The sequence below is a fragment of the Parasteatoda tepidariorum genome, chromosome 8 (assembly GCF_982258835.1).
Source record: "Parasteatoda tepidariorum strain Cologne lab strain chromosome 8, Ptep-v5.0, whole genome shotgun sequence".
NCBI classification, from domain to species: Eukaryota; Metazoa; Arthropoda; class Arachnida; order Araneae; family Theridiidae; genus Parasteatoda; species Parasteatoda tepidariorum.
The window spans coordinates 30,201,045-30,220,170 of record NC_141762.1 but is presented as its reverse complement, the minus strand read 5'-3'; the positions used below and the strand labels follow the sequence as shown (position 1 = coordinate 30,220,170).

At 28.0% G+C, this 19,126-nt stretch overlaps 1 protein-coding gene and 1 long non-coding RNA gene across 4 annotated transcripts in view; one reads left to right on the top strand and one right to left on the bottom strand.

Annotated features, from left to right (window-relative positions):
• The first annotated feature begins 269 nt into the window (after window positions 1-269).
• Window positions 270-17,582, top strand: Tom70 (translocase of outer membrane 70). The gene is made up of 11 exons (XM_016062136.4): window positions 270-558; window positions 3,705-3,878; window positions 4,652-4,778; window positions 7,449-7,558; window positions 7,708-7,838; window positions 9,719-9,923; window positions 11,642-11,776; window positions 12,416-12,640; window positions 13,921-14,018; window positions 15,190-15,312; window positions 17,077-17,582. The coding sequence occupies exons 1-11, from the start codon at window positions 313-315 to the stop codon at window positions 17,222-17,224; spliced, it is 1,722 nt and encodes a 573-aa protein (XP_015917622.2). The 5' UTR covers window positions 270-312; the 3' UTR covers window positions 17,225-17,582.
• Window positions 15,308-19,126, bottom strand: part of LOC107447262 (uncharacterized) — a 164,917-nt gene continuing 161,098 nt past the window's right edge. For all 3 annotated transcript variants that reach the window (XR_002376563.4, XR_002376562.4, XR_015428691.1), the window contains one exon: window positions 15,308-15,629. This is a non-coding gene — a long non-coding RNA (uncharacterized LOC107447262). The remainder of the gene's footprint in view (window positions 15,630-19,126) is intronic.

The following is a 19,126-nucleotide window of genomic DNA, read 5'->3' as shown; positions in this document are numbered from 1 at the left end:
TGATTTTCACATAGATTAAAATTTTTTAACTTAAAAAACTATATGGAACTGAAAACTGCATTAAACATAGTTCTAAAGAAAAGTATCATAGAAATTTAAAAAAATATTTTTATTAAATAAAAGGGAAAAATATTAAGGGAAGGGAGAAGGGCTAAAAGCATGAAACCGGTCTCTCCCCAGATGGCGTATTCGAGTGTTGCGATCGCGAATAAGGCTAGCATAAGCAATAATTTTTTGATTGAATGTCAGAAAAAGTTTTACCTTTAATTTTAGTTGGCATCAGCGGCAAGTGATATCAATTTAGTCAACAATATGGCAGCCGCCAATAAAAGTAATATGCCTCAGCTCTCTAAATGGCAATTAGCTTTACTTATTGGAGTAGGAACACCAGTCGCATTTGGGATTGCGTACTGGTATCTTAAGAAACGAAAAAATCAAGAAGGTTCTGATTTGTCTTGTGAAGATATTTATGAACAAAACAATGATACCAACACTAGAAAACCAAACCTCTTTAACAAGTCGAATTCTGTTAAAAAGGACAATCCTAAGGTTCCTGAGGTTTGTTAAATTATTATGTCATAATTTTGTACATCTACGAGTCACCAGTTTAATGTCAGTGCTTAATAAATTTTTATATACAATTTAATGATTGATGCAACTGTTCTTCTATAAGTTAACCCATGTATACATTAATTTATGTGCATGTGTTAAGTTATTTTAATAGCTTTTTTTTTAAAACTTCAATTATTAATTTTTTTCAGCATTCGAAAAATTGACTCTTGCTGTTTGAATCACAAAAGTTGTATTAGCCAAACAATGTCACCTTGAAAATAAAACAACTATAGAGTGTTATCAGCTGTTGCATCATTCAAATAATAATTGCCTTTTTAATGCCTAACTTATGAGAGTTTTTTATGGCTTACAGTATTTATACATGGATATTAAGAACACTTTAAGTTGTGAATAAATCGTTTAAAAGGCATAATTTTAAGTTCAACTCTCAAAATTGAAACTAGCAGTGTGCCATTAAATTAAATTGATGTAAAGTTGCAAGCACTTTATTGCTGTTTTATTTTAATTGTCATTGTTAAAAACCAACCATTGGTGGTACATGATCTAAAATTTCTGTAAAAGTTATGAGATTCTTCATAATTTGACAATAAAACAAGCGGGCTTACAAATCTGTTAATCAGTATATTATTATCAATATATATTTATCTTTAATATGTAATGAAATGATTTTTGAGATCTTTTACCAAAAAATCAAGTTTTGGCTTTATTTGGCAGCGGTCCGTGAGAAATTAATTAAACGAGAAAAATTTAAACAGACTTGAATTTTTTAAATTTAACTATGTCTGTCAGTTGCTCTTTCTGGCACGAGAAGTCTTGCAATCCAATACAAGTAAGCAGTATCTCGGGAAGTGGAGAGGGTCTTGAAATAAGAACTACAAGCATCTTTGAAGCTTGAATAGTTTCATTTGTGCTCGCCATTCATATCTACATGTTCCTTACATAAAATGCTGTCAGCAAGTTTAATACAGTGCAAGTGTGCCAGAAGGTAGTAATGTTCAGTGAGTAATGGCAAGGATGAGACTATAATGGCTCTAGGAAGCGTTTTCGGGAGACAAGATGTTAGAAGGCTCTCCCAAGATTTAGCAACAACTTGATCTCTATTGTAGGTTGCTTCGTAGTTTGAATTTTTTGTTTGATTTGGAGTTTGCCATTTCTCAGCTTAGCAGATGACACAGGGGATTCCATGAAGGATACCTCTTTAGCGAGATTTTCTTTGTTTTTATTTCCCCACACGCCACTGTGAATTCATTGAAGAATTATTTTCTTACCAGTAGATAGTAGAGTGTCAATGGCAGTTTTATAATTGAATTCAATGGTGATGTGATCATAATTTGAAATGGTGTGTATTCCTGCTTGACAATCAATGTAGAGGTCAAAATTCCTCTCTGGTCTCTTTAAGATCTTAAGAAGAGCCAGGTAAATGGCAAAAATTTCTCCATTGAAATTATCTGAGTTAAGGCTTTTTAAGTTGAAAAAATCTGGAAAAAATACCAGCTAGGTCTTGTCCAGTAGTTTGTTCAGCTAAACCATCTGTGTAGATATGTACCCAATTGTTGCTAGGGTATTTTTCATTGATTGTGACTAGAGCAACAGCTTTGTGTTCTGACTGTTTTTCACTAAAATAGAATTCCTAGAAGGTATTTGTCTTAAGCGTGGTAAAGAATAGGACTGATATTGGATAAGAGGATTAAAATTTTCATTAGTCTGAAGCAGCCACACTCTCTGAAACACCAATAACGTTTAGTTTCAACTGGTGGATAATAGTTTTTAGTTCAATAAATTTTTCCCATGTAAAGTCACCAGCATTCCCAAAAAGACTGATTTAGCGTTATCCAGGGTGCACAACAAGGAAGCATGTTACAGTAGTTTATCCCAATTAGAGAAAATAGGTACTTTCTATGAACACAAAATATCAATTAAACAACATTTTGCTAAGCAATTTCTTAGTTCTTGTTACTAGTATCAATCCTTTTATGACTACTTAATTTTGACTAAATCTGTTCCAAAGTCACTAATTTTTTAAAAGTTAATTTTTATATAACTCTATACCTATTGATTTATTATGTATATCCATTTCTTTAAATTAGGCAGTTATAAAGCTAGGTTTTGACTTGTCTTATATATATATATATATATTTTTACATCTACAGAAAATATGGACTGCTAGGTAGAAAAGGGGAATCATGATTGTTTTTTCACATAAATATTTTGTGATGGTGACAAATTTTCTCCGAATGGTGTTTGCACATTTCTGTATGTTATGCTAATCTTAAGATTTAAAAGTTTTATTTTTTTTTTTAATAATGGCAGACACTGAACTTTTGTTCTTCGCTTTAGAAGATGCCGAAAGTGTTGCTCATTTATCGTTACCTGGTGGGCGTCTGTGAACCAAAGTCACGGAGGCGAAGCAACATTACCCACACCACACCGCCACAAACACCAGTTTATAGGGTGGGCCACATTCATACATCAGAAAACAACAGAGAGAGAAGCATCCATGCCCAGAGTGGGATTCGAACCCGCAGCCATTGACTTCGCAGTCAGGCACGCTAACCACTCGGCCACCTGGCCAGCGCTAATCTTAATATGAATATATCAATAAACACCTTAAAAGAAATTTTTTTACTGTGTTTTATAAAATTAATTTTGCCTTTTATTGTATATTTTCTTTACGTATAAAGGATTTTTTAGAAACAATGCTTTAAATTGAACTCTGTAGAATTTTTTTTATTTTCAGCAGTCTATTTCTACCCCTGATTTACTAGAAATTCGACTCATAACCAAATAGGGGGTTAACTTATAGGTTGGGTAATATGGTTTTTAAGCTTATTTATTTTAAAATCGAGAAATTAAAAGGAGCAATAACATTTTTTGAAATAGCTTTTAATGCAATATAGCAATACCAATAGGCTCTTTATTACAAGGGTGCCAAGAAAATCACTGGCATTTCTTGAAGTCTAAATTCTTGTGGTTAACTTTATAATACAGCAATTGAACAAATATGCCTATGCCTAAACAATTGAAATATGAGTAACAGGAAAAGATTTTGTTTAAATTGGATGATTACATTTCATGAATAATTTTATTTGTTCTACTTAAAATTTTAATTTTTGTTATTTTCATTTTCATAGACTCCTTATGAGAAAGCAAAAGCTTTTAAAGATAAGGGTAACAAATTATTTAAAGAAGGACAGTTTGATAAAGCAATTGAATGCTACACCTCAGCAATTGAAATGTGTCCACCTGACCATTCTGATGATTTAGCTACATTTTATCAAAATAGAGCAGCTGCATATGAGAATTTAGTAAGTAGACTGATAAGTTTGACAAGTGATTTGAATTTATTGTAATATTAATGTTTGATCTTCCCTTTTGCTTAGCTTAAGTTGATAGTAATAGCCTGGCAAATGTTAATCAAGTTTTTGTTGGCATGTTGTTTGCTTTTCTTAATTGTTAGAATTTAAATATTTAGTGGCAATGAATAAAAAAACTCACAAAATACCATAATTAGAAACTTTAAGACTGAAATATATTCTGATACATGTTTAAATGTGGTTGAATATAATAATAATCATTATTTCTTGTTTTTATTTTTTTTTTCAGAATTACTTAATTTTTTTATAAATAGATACTATTTATTCATAACAGAAATTTATTCCTTATCATTTTATATTTTAAATTAGTTTACTAAATTTTTCTTCAAAGTATTATTTGATAAATCAAAGTTCTTTATGTTAACGAGAGAAAAAAATATAATTCTCTTAGGGTTGTCGTTTAATGCAAATCTTATATAAAAAATATTGTCATGCTCAAACAATTTCTTTTTATTTCAGATTTAACTTGTTTTAACATTTTGATTAAAATGCAAAGAATAATTAGATTTTATGTATTCATATCAAAATCCAATAATTCTATTTTAAAAAAAAACTTTTTTTTTTGGTTATTTGAGCTGTTTGATTAAGTTCTGTATTTTTTGGTTTTTAATGTTCTATGTTACTTATCTGTTTTTACTGAAATTTTTTTATAAAAAATTTATTTTTATTAAAACTTTCTAATATTTGTTTTTCCTGCATTTTAGAAAAACTTTGAAGCAGTTATAAATGATACTACAAAAGCCTTAGAGCATAATAAAACATACTTAAAGGCTTTATATAGGAGAGCTAAAGCATACGAAACTACTGCCCAACTCCACAAATGTTTAGAGGGTAATGTTTTCTGTATTACAAATAAGTATTTCCTATTTTTCCTGTAATGTAAAGGTTTGTTTTTAATTATGATAATAACATTTTAGTTTTTGAATATATATTTTTATGCACAATTATAAAAAGCATAATAATTGAGCATAACTTGTTTGTATGATTGAAGAGCAAAATGTAAAGAATTTTAGTTGTTTAGTATTTTAATTTTTTTCCTTTTTAAGAAAATTGTTGAAAATTCTTTTGTATCTTTAAAAAATTCTGCAAAATATATTATAAAAACTGGACTTTTTGTGCTGTGAGGAAAGGCCACACAATAAATTTCTTCTTTGCGTACATAAATCTGTGTCCTGTCTTGACAAACATAGCTTTGTATTAGACTATATTGCATTTAGCAAAATTAATGTAATAAGTGGAAGTGTTTTGAAGAAATTGAATTTCTTTATAAAATGTAAGGAGAGTGTCTTACATACAGGGTATCCGCGCACCTGGAAAGTCATGAAATGTCATGATTTTAACTATTTTTTTAAAAGAAAAATCATGAAAAGTCATGGATTTAGGTCACTGAAAAATCTAATTTTTAAAAGAGAATTTAACTCCCTCTCCCCAATTTTACGGTGTTTCGAATATCTGAATTTGTAGCAAAATCAACACTCAAAATCATATTTTATTAAAATATGAAAAGATTTTTATCATGCTCTTTAAAAACTATGGTGTTCTTTCAAGAAAATGAAGGAAAAAAACTTTATTTCTAGAATGAAGTATCTTTTACATTTCTGTGATTTCAGAATTATTATTATTCTTTTTATTTTATCAATTTAAAATTCTAGCTGAAGCAAGCCAGCCATTGGCAAACTTTTTTTACTCCGAAATGAGAACAGAAAAATCAGGAGTATTTCTTTCCTTTCTGATGAACAGGAAAAGTATATTTAGAATATAATTCTGCAGAAAAAAAAAAAATATTCACTCAGCTATTTTATTGCTTCAACTCTTTCTTTACTCTGTTTTTTTTTTTTAAAATCAATAAATATGAAGATGTAGAGTATAACAATTTTGGTTATACCTATAATTTTAATTATGCTTTTTAAATTTATTATTCTGTTTTTGTCGGAGAAAATAATAACTTCGTTAAGTCATGAAAAGTTCATGGAATTAGCCATGGAAAGTCATAAATTTGAAAATTTAGAATGTAGCAGATACCATGTACATAAAGGTTTGGCTAAGATTTGTTATGCGTTAGCACTCATTTTTCAAAATTTTTCATACCAACATTGGCAATGTTGTGTACTGTAATAATCTTGAGTGTTAGAGTAGAGTTTGGAGTGATGCGCAAAATAGTAATCTGTTATTACAGTAAGCTCAATAGCCAGTTATAAGTTTTCCCAGAAATCCACCACACTGATGTTTTTTTAAAGTTTCCAGGTTTTTTTCTTTACAATCTATCTACATTACGCAGATAAATAAAGAATATTCAAATTACTTTTGAAGTGATGCGCATAATCTGCTCAAAGTGATAAACAGTACGAATCGCTTGAAGTGTTGCAAGTGCAAGACTTATTTTAATTAGAAGAATTTTGTTTTGAATTTGAATGGCTGGCAAGTTGAGTGTGTGTTAAGAAGTAAACTTGTTATATGTGAAAAGATTTATTATGTGCATAGAGTTAATTTTTTATTGTACATTTGCTAAAACAAGGCTTTATGTAATTTCATTGGTATAATTTCAAGGTATCGTGAAGAAATGAAATAAGATACGCATTTTATGCAGACACGAAACAATTGCTTGGGGCTAGCATTTGATATAGATCTGCAGTTTTATGCATGATGAATGCATGTTTTGTGTTAAAAAATTACCGTAATACAACTGAATTTGATTGGGTTGCAATATTTTATTCCAGTTTTGGAATGTGATGTTAGAAGCCCAAGAACAAAAATGAGCCAAAAGTGATTGGCAAGCAAACCATTCACACATCAGGTGTAGATACATGACAAATCAGTTCCGAAAATTCTATGACATTATCTAATTAAAAATGGCTAAGCTTTAATAGCACTCGAGAATTGAAGATTTTTTGTTGTAAAATTAATATGAATTGTAAAGATTTGGTTATTGTTGATGATAAATCTGCCCAAATAATAAATTTTATATAAAAAAAAAAATGAAATAAGCCTAATGAGTTGGATAATTTTTTTTACAAATTATTCTCCCATGTCAATATTTCATGTGTATATAACTGCACTTTTTTTTTTAAATCATAAAATGTATATATTTCAATTTACATGACTTCTCTATGCCTCAATATTGAATCACTCTTCTCAAATCTGATTTTATTATTAGTTCTATCAAACAGGTCTGATTTCATTTTAGTTATCACTATAAAACAAAAAAGCTTGAGCATGAAACTGCTCAAGCTTTTTTTACTTGATCATGGATTCAAGCTGTTCAATATAAAAAAAATTCAGATATTCCAGTGAATTTTTTAGACCTTCAGGTCCAGTCCTACTACATTTTAAATGTATTTTTTTTTTTTTTTTTTTATCATTCTGAGTTATTTATAATTTTTTTTTAATCATCATAAATTGAATCTTTTTTTGTTGTATTTTTTATTTATTCTGTTTTATATGTTAAATTAAATTAAATTTTTGACTTATTTGTTCAATTAAGCATAATTTAAATCTTTTCAGATGTAACTGCTCTGTGCATGTTTGATGCATTTAGAACTGAAGCATATTTAAAGCTTACTGATAAAGTTCTAAAGGATTTGAGTAAAATTGAAGCAAAAGAAACTTTCAGTGTAAGTAACATTGTGTTCTAAGATATTTTAAGAAATGTGTGCATAAATTTTTTTTTCTAGGATTTCAAAATTATTAATTACTTTTAATTTGTTATTAATGACAGTTTTATTTTGCTGTGCTAAAATAATGATCTAATTTTGTGTTTCAGAAAAGAATTCCACGCCTGCCATCCAAGCATTTTATACGTCATTACTTTATTTCATTTAGTGAAGATCCTATTATGAAATCTGTAGAGGAATATAAAAAGCAGATGAAGGAAAGAAATCCATCTGAATTGAGGTATTTTTTTTAATCAGAATTTAAAAAATGAAGTTCTATTAAAATATTTGATAATTAACGTTTTGCATTGTTTCCCAACTGATGATAGTTATTCATTAAGAATTCATGTAAATATTAGTATTTACATGATTAATTTGAAAATAAATGAAATAATAAATTTTCATGCTTAAGTTTTAAGTTTCTTGATCTTTTGTTCGATACTATTTGGCAGCAAAAACTAGCATATTTAACTAAAAAAGTTTCTAAATTAAATTATTAATTTTTGATTTTGGTGCATATGTCCCATTTTACAGTGTGCATGTTAAAGTTGTAGCCGCAGCACTAAAAAAGTTCAATTTTTGAATCTCTATTTGTTGATATGATTAGTACAGATTTGTTAGTTTTCTCAGCAATTTTTATTTAGAAAATTAAGTTAAACTATATAAAAACAAATTTCTAAATACCTGAAACATCTTCAATTGACTACCATAAGCTATTTTCTTACAGGATGCAATTTATCTCTTTTTAAATAATATATCACTATTTACAACTGTCAATTTAATAATCTGATATTTCACTAAAAGTTATTTAAGATAATTCTTCAAAAGATTTCTTGCTCAATATTATATGCTAATGTACAGTTTTGTTAAAACACAATCGACATTTTCATTGCATTTGCAAAACATGTCTATCTGATAATGGATATTTGTCTAAATGCAATACTTGATCCAAACATTAATACAGTCAGATATAGAGCCTCTTCGTTTCTTTGTCCTATCAAGGAGCTTTAAATATTACTGGTTGGAAATTAACGGTGGTCCGTTGGTCCATGGTCACAGAAATTTGAGTAAGAGCACTGTAAAATAATTATACTTAAGAACAAATTTTTTCAATTTCCTGTTGCAAGGGTTCTCTAAATGGATCAGAGATACTTTTGTGTCTCTCATTTCAAATCTACAATCCATTTCTCTCTACAAGCTACAGTTTTTATGCAATCGAATAAGATATTCCGCCCATCGCAGAATTTTTTTGAGCTATCTGCTACAAAACTCTGCCACTAATATCTTTCTTGCAAGATAATTTTAATAATAACAAACATATCCGTTATGAATTTTAAATAATAAGCTGTGTTAACAAAAGAGGGAAAAAACTATGCTTAATTTTTTTTTAATTGAACATATAATGATTTTTTATTCTATTATATGTGATATTCTCTATAACTATTTTCTTCTATTGGCTTTTTATTATAGTGCACATTTTTTATGATATATATATAGTCATATGAAGTACTAAGAATTTTGGTATTAAATATTAAAAACAAGTAGTTAAGTAAGTTTTTATGTTGATAGCTCGCATTTTTTTTTTACAATCTCAGTTTTTTACTTTTCTATTTACGTTTGATTATTTTACTGCATAACTTGAATAGTTTTTTCTCCCTTTATTATTTTTTTATTAGCTTTGACTGTACTTATTTTTTTTGTTTATTAAAGCACAGCATTTCTCTGAAATTTGCCAATTCCAGTGCATTTTGAAAAGTCGAAATTTTTCTGTTTGCACATCATGGGTATATAGCCAGTTATAGCTAGATTATATATCTAGATTATGTTTGTCTATAAACTATCTATGTATCTAGATGAAATTCCGAGTTTTTCTTTGGTAACATCTAAGTACAGTTAAATAGTGATTTGTTATGAAACATATTCTTTTGCATGAAGCATATTCTATATAAATTATGAAACATATTCTATTTAATTTAAATCACTATTTTAAAGAAAAAAGTGTCTCAAACCTTCAAATCATGCACTTGAAAGAATGGTTAAAAGATAATGATTTTGAGATAAGAATTCAATTTTATAGTGTATAGCTTATGAAAGTACTGAATTAAGCGGTTGTTTTTCTAGTGGTTTTAGACTAGTCATTCATCATTTTGCTGAAGAAAAATTTGAAGAAATTATGCCATGCTGTGATGTTGAAATTGAGAGGAAAGGTCCAGATATGGCTGAAGCATTATTAGTTAGGGGTACTTTCAAACTTCTTCAAGGTCAAATCAGTGATTCTTTAAGTGATTTAAACCAACTACTTGCTTTAGAAAGTGTTGATGTAAAGGTATGATGTTTCTGTTTTAACTTTCACAAAATGTCTATTTTCAGTTACTATTTATAAGATTGTTTTTCTTCGTATTTTGCTTAGTTTTAAAGTAGCTTATGTTATTATTATGATTTAAACATAATCTATAAATTTAGATCTTCAATATAGATTTTAAAAAAATAGGTGCAAATACATTATAGAGCAGTAGTTTAGTGATTCCCTAATTTTTATAATTGACATTGTCATTTACTACAGAACCTAGTAAGGGATATGAGTTTTTTTTTATATATATAAGAGTTAGTAAGAGATATAAGATTTTTTTTCTTTATCATACTGATAGTTAAAACATCTTAGGACAGAATCTTAAAACCTATGATTTCTATCATTTGACCCTCTAAGCCAGAGGTCGCCAAAGTGGTCTATATAGACCCCAGGGGTCTATTTACATAAGATGGGGTCGATCTGAACCAGGGGGTCGATTGGTCGAAGGATTATCAGTATTTTTCAGATATGTGACAATTAGAAATAAAAGAAGACATGGAAATAGATACAGGTAATCTTCAAAAAGTGAGCGACGATTTTAAACTGCGTTTTGTTGATTTGGAAAACATTGACATCCCTAGTTGGATTATTGTGCCATTTTCTGCTCAAATTGAAAACGTGGACATCAACCTGCAAGATGAGCTTGCTGAATTATTATAGGGATTTGAAGCAAAGACGCTTTTTAAAAATTTAACAATAAGCAAATTTTGGACAAATATAAATATAATGCAAAAATATGTAAGACTTTACGAAATAGCTCAGCCATTTATGATAGCAATTACAAGTTCCTTTATGGTTGAAACCGGTTTCAGTCACGTAAATTCAATCTTAACTAAGAACAGAAATAAATTAAATGTGGAGTTTCGAGGGGATTTAAGATTAAAATTGACCAATTTTGAACCCAATATAGCAAACCTTGAAAAAAAAAAAAAAAAAAGCACCTGACACACCCATGTCATTGATTAAGAAGCAATAAATCCGTAGTTACTTTATTATTTCTACTTACTTATAATTACTTATTATTTCATAAATATTAAGGTATTTATATTTCAACATTAATATATTTTTCGTAAAACTATTGTTACACTATGTACTATTACATTAATAAATGTTCAAAATCATAAAATAAATGTACAAACACAGTATCTAATAGAGTTTTATTTTAATTAACAGAAAATTACTTTTATGGGGGTCGATGGAGATTTCGAAAAATTATGTAGGGGTCGATGATCAAGAAAGTTTGGCAACCCCTGCTCTAAGCATTAATTCCAGCTTTTTACGTTTCCTTAGTTCGTGACTTTTCTGCTTCAAAAAGCCCTACTGGTTTACTGAGAAAGTATTAAGTATCACAGAAATTTTAATACAATACTTAAAAATTAATTGGTAAATTTCACCATAAAAACCGTAGATTTTACTGCAGTTTTTTTTTTATTGTATCCAACACTTTGTCAAACCTGAATTCTAATTAGACATTTCATTTTATCTTTTATGTATTTTTAATTTTATATCTTACATTTGATTAAATCTCATATTTTTTATTAAGTAGGTTAAAGATTATTAAATAGTTTTGTGCAAACTATTTCTGAAATTCCAAATGTAAAGTTTAAGCTGTGTTTGTTTTACTATAAAAATCATAACTCCGGTTTGTATGCATGTCATTTGTTTAATTCTTTATTAATTATTTATTTTTCTAGGTGAGAGTAAACTGCCTTATTAAAGTAGGCTCTTTAAAAGTTCAACAAGAACAAATGGAGGAAGCCTTAGAAGATTTTAACAAAGCTATCCAATTAGATCCAAATAATGCTGATATTTACTTACATAGAGGACAAGTATGTGTCTTTTTTTTAATCCGTTTTACTTTTCCCATTTATTATTTGTTTTGTATTTAAATCTATTGTTTTCCCTTGCTGCCATCACCATTATTAAATAATTATTATTTTTATTGAACTTTTTTATTTGTATGCATTTTTTTTAATCGAGAAATTTGCTTTTAAAGCAGGTTTCTTGTTCGTTTTTAATTTTTAAAGCCATGTCAGTAATCTTCAGTAATGTTTTAAATTAGTGCATTTAATTGTTTGGTATAATTGCACTAAAACTTATGACACAATTTGTTTTTCTACTTAAATGGATTTAGATATTAGACACATTTATAGCTAAGATAATTATTTATATACATTTCTTTTGTTTGTATGTGGATTCTACAGGCATAGTTTTATCAGAGAAATGCATTTTGGAAAATTCTACTCAAGGAATATTTTGTCATGACCTCGAAAATTTGTGTAATAAACATGTAAAAATATGCAACTTAGAATTAATGGTGATATGTAAATAATATTTACGATATTCTAATTTTATTTAACTTGAAAGAATTGTAACTCAATACAAATATTCTTTTTAACAATTAATTACTTCCATCAAATTGTTACCTAGATTTGTTAATATGTATATATTTTTTAAATTAATTGTAGGTATATGTGCTTATGGAACGAATTCAGGAGTGTTTGAAAGACATGGAAAAGAGTTGTTCTCTGAACCCTAATTTCCCATCTGCAAGAGCACAAAAATGTTATATACAGTACCGTTGCGGAATTCAATTCAATGATGAAAATCAAAAAGCATCTGCTTTCAAAGGTTTTGATGAAATTGAGAAAAATTTTCCTCTCTGTTCTGAAAGCTACTTCCTCTATGCTCAGGTAGAATAATGAAATCTACTTTCTCTCTTATGATGTTAAAAAGTATCATTGTTTTTTTTTCATTTGAAAGGTTCATTTTTATAATTTGAAATAATATTAAACAAACTACAGGGATTAGAGAAGCTGAATATATTAATATAATTTTTTTTCATAACTAATTTTACTTCTTTACAGCTGTTATAAACAAAAAAACTTTCAATTACTCTTTAAGTTAATTTGTACTACTATTCTAAAAATAATCATGTTTTTATTTAAATCCGATTTTATTTCATATTTTCTGATTAAAGTTCTGATAAAATGTATTAATAATGCTAAATACTTTTTTTAATAAAAATATTTTTATTAAAATACTTAACATTTCTTACCAAAACTGTTAAAATTGAATATCTGAACAAATTAAATGGTTTAAAAAATTAATCTGAAATAGTCTAGACAGAAATGCTTTTCATTATTTTTGTACCCAAACTATAATTTAATAAGCTTTAAAAATATTTGTTGTATTTAAAGGTACTGTTTGCACATTATGAGAAATTGTTAGGTTTGCTGTTTTGGTATTTATTTAACAATGGCAAATATTGAAAATTCTAATTTTTAAGTCAGCACTCTAACAACAATTACTTTTATTGAAAGCTTTAAGGAAATTACAACTATTTGTTATTAAATTATCTTACTCTTTTTAGCCATTATAGTTTTTCTGTTGCATCCGCTAAAAAATTAACAAGATAAAACAACTAATCATCATAGTCCAATCAAAGCAAGTTTACCCCTTGGCAAAATTATCACTTGCTGGCTCAAATACATTTAAGTAGTTTTTCTACCCTTAATTTGAAAGTAAATTTTTTATCAGTATTTTTACTTATTTGTTATGAATACAAACTGTTTCATTTATTTAAAATTGTTTTTATTCATAGCAACGAAAAGCAAATTTTTTCAATAGGAATATAAAATTGCCCAGCATGTCCCACAATTTCATGTGATATGTGACTCCAGGTATAGCCTGTATTATCTGCATATTATTTTAGCTTTTTCACTCAGATAAATAGTTTTTTAAATGAGTGGAAAATAGCTTTTTTTGTAACCTTCTAGAAAAACCTTTACTACATACATGGACTTCTAATATTATAGGGGTAGAGTCAGTGTATTTATTAGATTCTAGTAGATTTAGTAGAAATATATTTAGTAGATTTTTAAGGTTTTCATATAGGTAGTGCTTAAAAATACATTGTTATATTTTTAATGATAGGAAATTGATGCAAGTAACATTATGAATTATTCACTAGGTTTTGATTGAATGTGGTGAATATGAAAAAGCAGAGAAATATTTTAAAAAAGCTGGAGAACTGGATCCTAATGACCCTAATGTGTTTGTGCACCAAGGGTAATTATTTGCTTATTCTTTTTTAAATTCTTAGATACCATGGCTTTTAACCCTTTGTTATTTTCAATACTTACTTTTTTTTTAGAAATGTCTTTCAAAAAAGTTAGTTCCTTTTTATTTATTAAGATTTTTTTTACTAGGATCTTAGAAAATTTTATCTTTTAAGGAAAGTAACTTTAAAATTAATAAAGTTATGTACCATCCAGTCATATTAATGTGATCATGTGTCAGAAGCCGGAATAACCACTTTTGGCAAAGCAGACTGCTGGGGAATTTGCAGTTAGTCAATTAGGCTTTTAAAGGTGTTCAGTGAATGTTGAGCCAGTGCTGTGGCCAGCTGCGTTAGGTTACACGGTTGAGGATCCATGTTGCAAGCAATCTGATTGAAGTGATCCCATAAATGCTCAGTCAGGTTTAAGTCTGGGGAGTTAAGTGGCCAGGGAAGTACAGTAATTTCATTCTGATGCTCTTTGAAGCACACTTGTATATTGTGATATGCATGCACATCACATTGTCCTGCTGTAAGTTGCCATCATCCTGAGGAAAAGTAATTTACATATACGGTATGGGGAGAACATGGTTGTCAAGGACAGATGTGTACGCATGTTGATGCATACAGGGTATACTTTTACCATGGCAGCAGGCGAACAGTTTACAAAATTAGCCATTTCAGAAATGCTTCTTCCCTTGCCTGAAAGCTAATCATCATGCTCTTTTGGATGCTCGATAAATCATTTTGCTTCTGCATCAGTAATTACAATGTTTTCCCATCCCTTTGGACACCGTTTCACCCTTTATCTACATACACTGCAATATGCTTCCACTTGCCTACTGTGATTGGTTACTTCAAGATAACTTCAAAAGTAGGTATCAGTCACATTAATGTCACTGGACTAAGTAAATTGTTTTGGTATAGTTTTTATTTACCAATAAAATATTTTTATTTAAATAAATTAGTGATAATTAGAATTTTCTGGTTTGTCAAGCAAAGTTTTGTGATGTATGTTAATGTATTAATCTTTTGACTTTTTCCCCCATCCAACTGACAGAGGAACATAAAATTTGTATATTCAAAATTATCGTCATGTCAAATGTATTTTCAGTGTCAATTAGAGTCATTAGATACCCTATTATGTTCAATATCTTAATTTCTATTTGTTTATTGTTTTAGTATTCTAGCCCTTCAGTGGAAAGAAGATGTTGATAAAGCTCTTGTTCTTTTCAACAAAGCTATTGAAATGGATGATAAATGTCAATTTGGCTATGAAACATTAGGATCTGTTGAAGTCCAAAGGTAATTTTTGTGCATTATCCTGCTGAAATTTTTTATTAAGCAATTTAAAAGGTTTTATTTATTTACATTAAATAACAATCTTTTAATCTTTGTTGTCCAAAAGAAAGATCTTATAATTGTAACATTAAAAACATGCTTATATATTTTAGTTTCTTAAACAATTTTTTTTTCCATACCGGTTTTATAATCCAATAATGTTGGAACATTTGTGATGAATATTTATATTTTTAAAAGGCACCCTCGCTGCCACCTGTCTTTTCTGAATACTTGTTCCATGTTGACTTTGATAGTTCGTGGTGACTGGGTTGTATGTCACTCTGAAAGACAAAATTTACAAATTACAACATTTATAAAATCCTTTTGTAGCATGTCTTAAATCAGGCTATTGATAGTTTATTACGAAGTTTAAAAAAAATTTTCTCTAGTAGAAGAAATTGAGAGTTTTTGAGTGAACGCATGATTAGGAAAAAGTCAATTTTTTTTTTAAATCTGCAATTAATAAGTCAAAGCATATTTAAAAAAAAATATGATTTCATTTGAGGATGTTAATGAAATTTAGAATTCTTCTGTCTAGCTAAATTTTATTAATTTAAGAAACAAAAATATTAAACTATAAATAATAAGGTGAGGTTATAACTAATTATAGGTAAAAACGATGAATAATTAAGATTTACTTTTGGCAGACATATCTTTCTGACAAGTAAAGGCTTTTAGTAAAGTTAAACAAAGAAATGCCAGTTATACTACATAATTAAGGATTTTTTACATTTAACTTTGTGCTAAATAAGAATAAAGCTAAACTAACTCTCTTTTCCTGTGAAATAAACGTTTTGTTTCAAATTTTTAATTGTTATAATTAATGTACAAAAACATAGACTTCCATTGACATTATTAATAATGTCTATGGAAGTCTATGCTCATTCTTATATCTTTTTATCATTAAGTTGTATTTTACAAAAACAAATATGAAAGATTCCTGTTTTAAAAATACATAATTACAATTTGCTTTTATAACCAGATAATCTAGTTTGAATCAATAAATTTTATTGCTTAGTTTTTTTTTCTCATTAAAATTATGTAAGCTCTAAAAGTATTTCTTAAAAGATTTACACAATTCATCATCTATTCTCCAGAAAAAAATTCTGAGTCAAAGATATCAAGCTTAGCTTCTTCACAAGGTTGAATTAAGTGTCCGATCGTGTTGAAGTCTTTAATCCTCAAGCATAAGATCTATCCTCATTTTGCATAATTCATATAAAATGCTCCTTTGTATTAAGCTTTTGTCTTACCCATTGAATTTCAAATGTTAAGTGTACAATTAATTCCTTGCAACAAATACAGTAAAATCTCGATTATCCACGGAATCTGCTAGCAAGGTCACAACAGTTAATTCGGAAAAAAAAGAAACCCTAAAAGTAAGGTGAAAATGCCAAAAATAATTTTTAAATGTATATATTTTAAACATATAACATACTTCATAAAAGTTTATACATAATAGCATTCAGTCACTGATTTTTAAAAAATTCAGTCACTTGGTTTTGCTTTTCGATCTCTTTGCGAAACTCCCAAACAATCCGCACCAGATATAATTGGCGCTCTGCTCTATTTAGATTTATTGTCTATAAAAAGCTGAATCCTATTGGACTGGCAATCTACTTTTTGGACTGGCAATCTACAAATATAAACAATTAATATGATCTTATTTACAATTTACATTGGTACTGTTAACTATAATAAAACAAATTTTATTAATTATATTTTCAGGGGAAATATAAAGAAAGGTTTAGAACTCTTTGAGAAGGCTGTTGAAGTTGCACATACTGAAACTGAACTTGCTCATTTGTATTCACTATTGTTGGCAGCAAAAGCTCAGGCTAAAACAGCTGAGAGTTTTGGATTTAATGCAGGCTAAATTACATCATACATTAAAGTAATGAACAAATTTATAGGTGTACAAAATAATACTAGTTTATTTTTCAATCAAATACGAATTTTTCTTTATATTGTACATCAAGATTTTAGCCAACTTTGCACTGGAAAAGAAAGCAGTTGTAATATAGTGCTGTTACATTTTGATTTAATATTTTGTGATTAGTTCCTGTCCTAAATTCAAAGCAATAATTTAGTTGAATTATTGTTAAAAATGGTGTCAAACTATGAATTGTGTTGTAAAATGAAAGGAAATTAAATGTTCGCTTTACTGTTTATTGTGATATGTTTTTTCTTATTGTATAATAACATTTAATAATTACAATTTTCATTCCAACGTTCCTAATATTTGTCTGTTACAGCTCATTTTGCTCATGCATAGTTTAAATTACTTTTCTTCATTACTGCTATTTAACAGCTTAATATTATTATCCACTTTAGTGGATAATTTTTTTGGTATTATGTACAATAGAATTACTAATTTGCAGCACATTTTAATCAAAGTTATATTTAAAAGAAAATTGGCATTCTACTGTTGATGGAAAAGCCATCTTTTGTGATAAGATCCAAAGATTTATGTGAAGAATTTCTTGTAAAAACTGCATTCTTAATATATTCTATTTTTTAAAAATACAACATGTAAATATTTGTTTATTAGCCTTAAATTGAATTTATGCAAATTAAATATCACTTTAATGGAAGTTGGAAAGGAATTCATTTGGAATTTTAAAACTAAAGTTTATTACTTATATCATCAAACCTATTAGCAAGCCTCCCTTCATGGTCTCATCTAACATTTGATAGTTGAAAGGGAGACAAAAGGTATTAAATACGAATAAAAATCTATTCAATTTGGCTGACTACAATGAATAACTTTTGATCTAATTTTTGGATTTTCATGTTCTAGAACTCAATCTTAATAGCTCAAATAAGCTAATTAATAAGTGCAGATGATACTTTAAGTTATGAAATCAGACACAAAAACATGCTATCTGTAAATAAACAAACATTTTATTCGCGGATGTCTGACCTTCGAAATATAGGCGGTAGCCGCAATCTCGGGAGTGAACCTGAGTTTGGACCCCTTAATGGCCTCTTGCGTATCTCACCATATCTTGAGTACTTTTAAAGCGAATCGAAATTTTTTTTTAACACAATTATAAAATTCGTTTATCCAAACATAATTCTATGCAAAAAATAACATTTAGTAAATATTTATTTTTATATTTAAGATTGGCCAAAAAAGTTATTAATTGTAATAAAGTATAAAATTTTTTGCATAATTTTTAAGAATGTAATTTTATATAGCAAAATCAGTCGAATAGTTCTTGAGAAATCGAATTTTAAGTATTTGAATTTGACTTTTTTAAAATTCAGTTTCTCACAGGAACTTTCGACCAACCTATATAAAATTACATACTTTAAAATGATGCAAACAATTGCATACCTTACGAATAAAAATTCTTTTCGACTATCATTTTATAAAATAAGGAAAAATAATAAATTTTTACTGAAATTTATTTTTTGCATGGAATTATCTTTGGATAAACGAATTTTACAACTGTGTGCAAAAAATTTTCAATTCACTTTAAAATTTCTCGTAATACAACAAAATATGTAAAAAGTTAAATTAGCGTTAAGGGTTACCATCTTTCCCAGATTGCAGCTACATTATATTTTGTTGGTCAGAAATCCGAATCCGTCAAAAACGGTATGTTTATTCAGAGAAAGTATGTTTTTCTGTCTAGTTTGGTAAGCTAAAATATGGTTTGCTCTTATTAATTAGCATTGAACTATTAGGAAGTTTCCTAGAACGTGAAGATATGATCATTAGATCATAAGTTATTCAGAGTGGACCGTTTTTTTTTTTTTTTTTTTTTTTGCC

Bases quoted from the DNA above. Each gene is read 5' to 3' on its own strand.
- Tom70 (XM_016062136.4), top strand. From the start codon at position 313: ATGGCAGCCGCCAATAAAAGTAATATGCCTCAGCTCTCTAAATGGCAA. The intron at 11,777-12,415 runs GTATGTGTCTTT...AATTAATTGTAG, and splicing joins TTTACTTACATAGAGGACAA to GTATATGTGCTTATGGAACG. The intron at 12,641-13,920 runs GTAGAATAATGA...ATTATTCACTAG, and splicing joins GCTACTTCCTCTATGCTCAG to GTTTTGATTGAATGTGGTGA.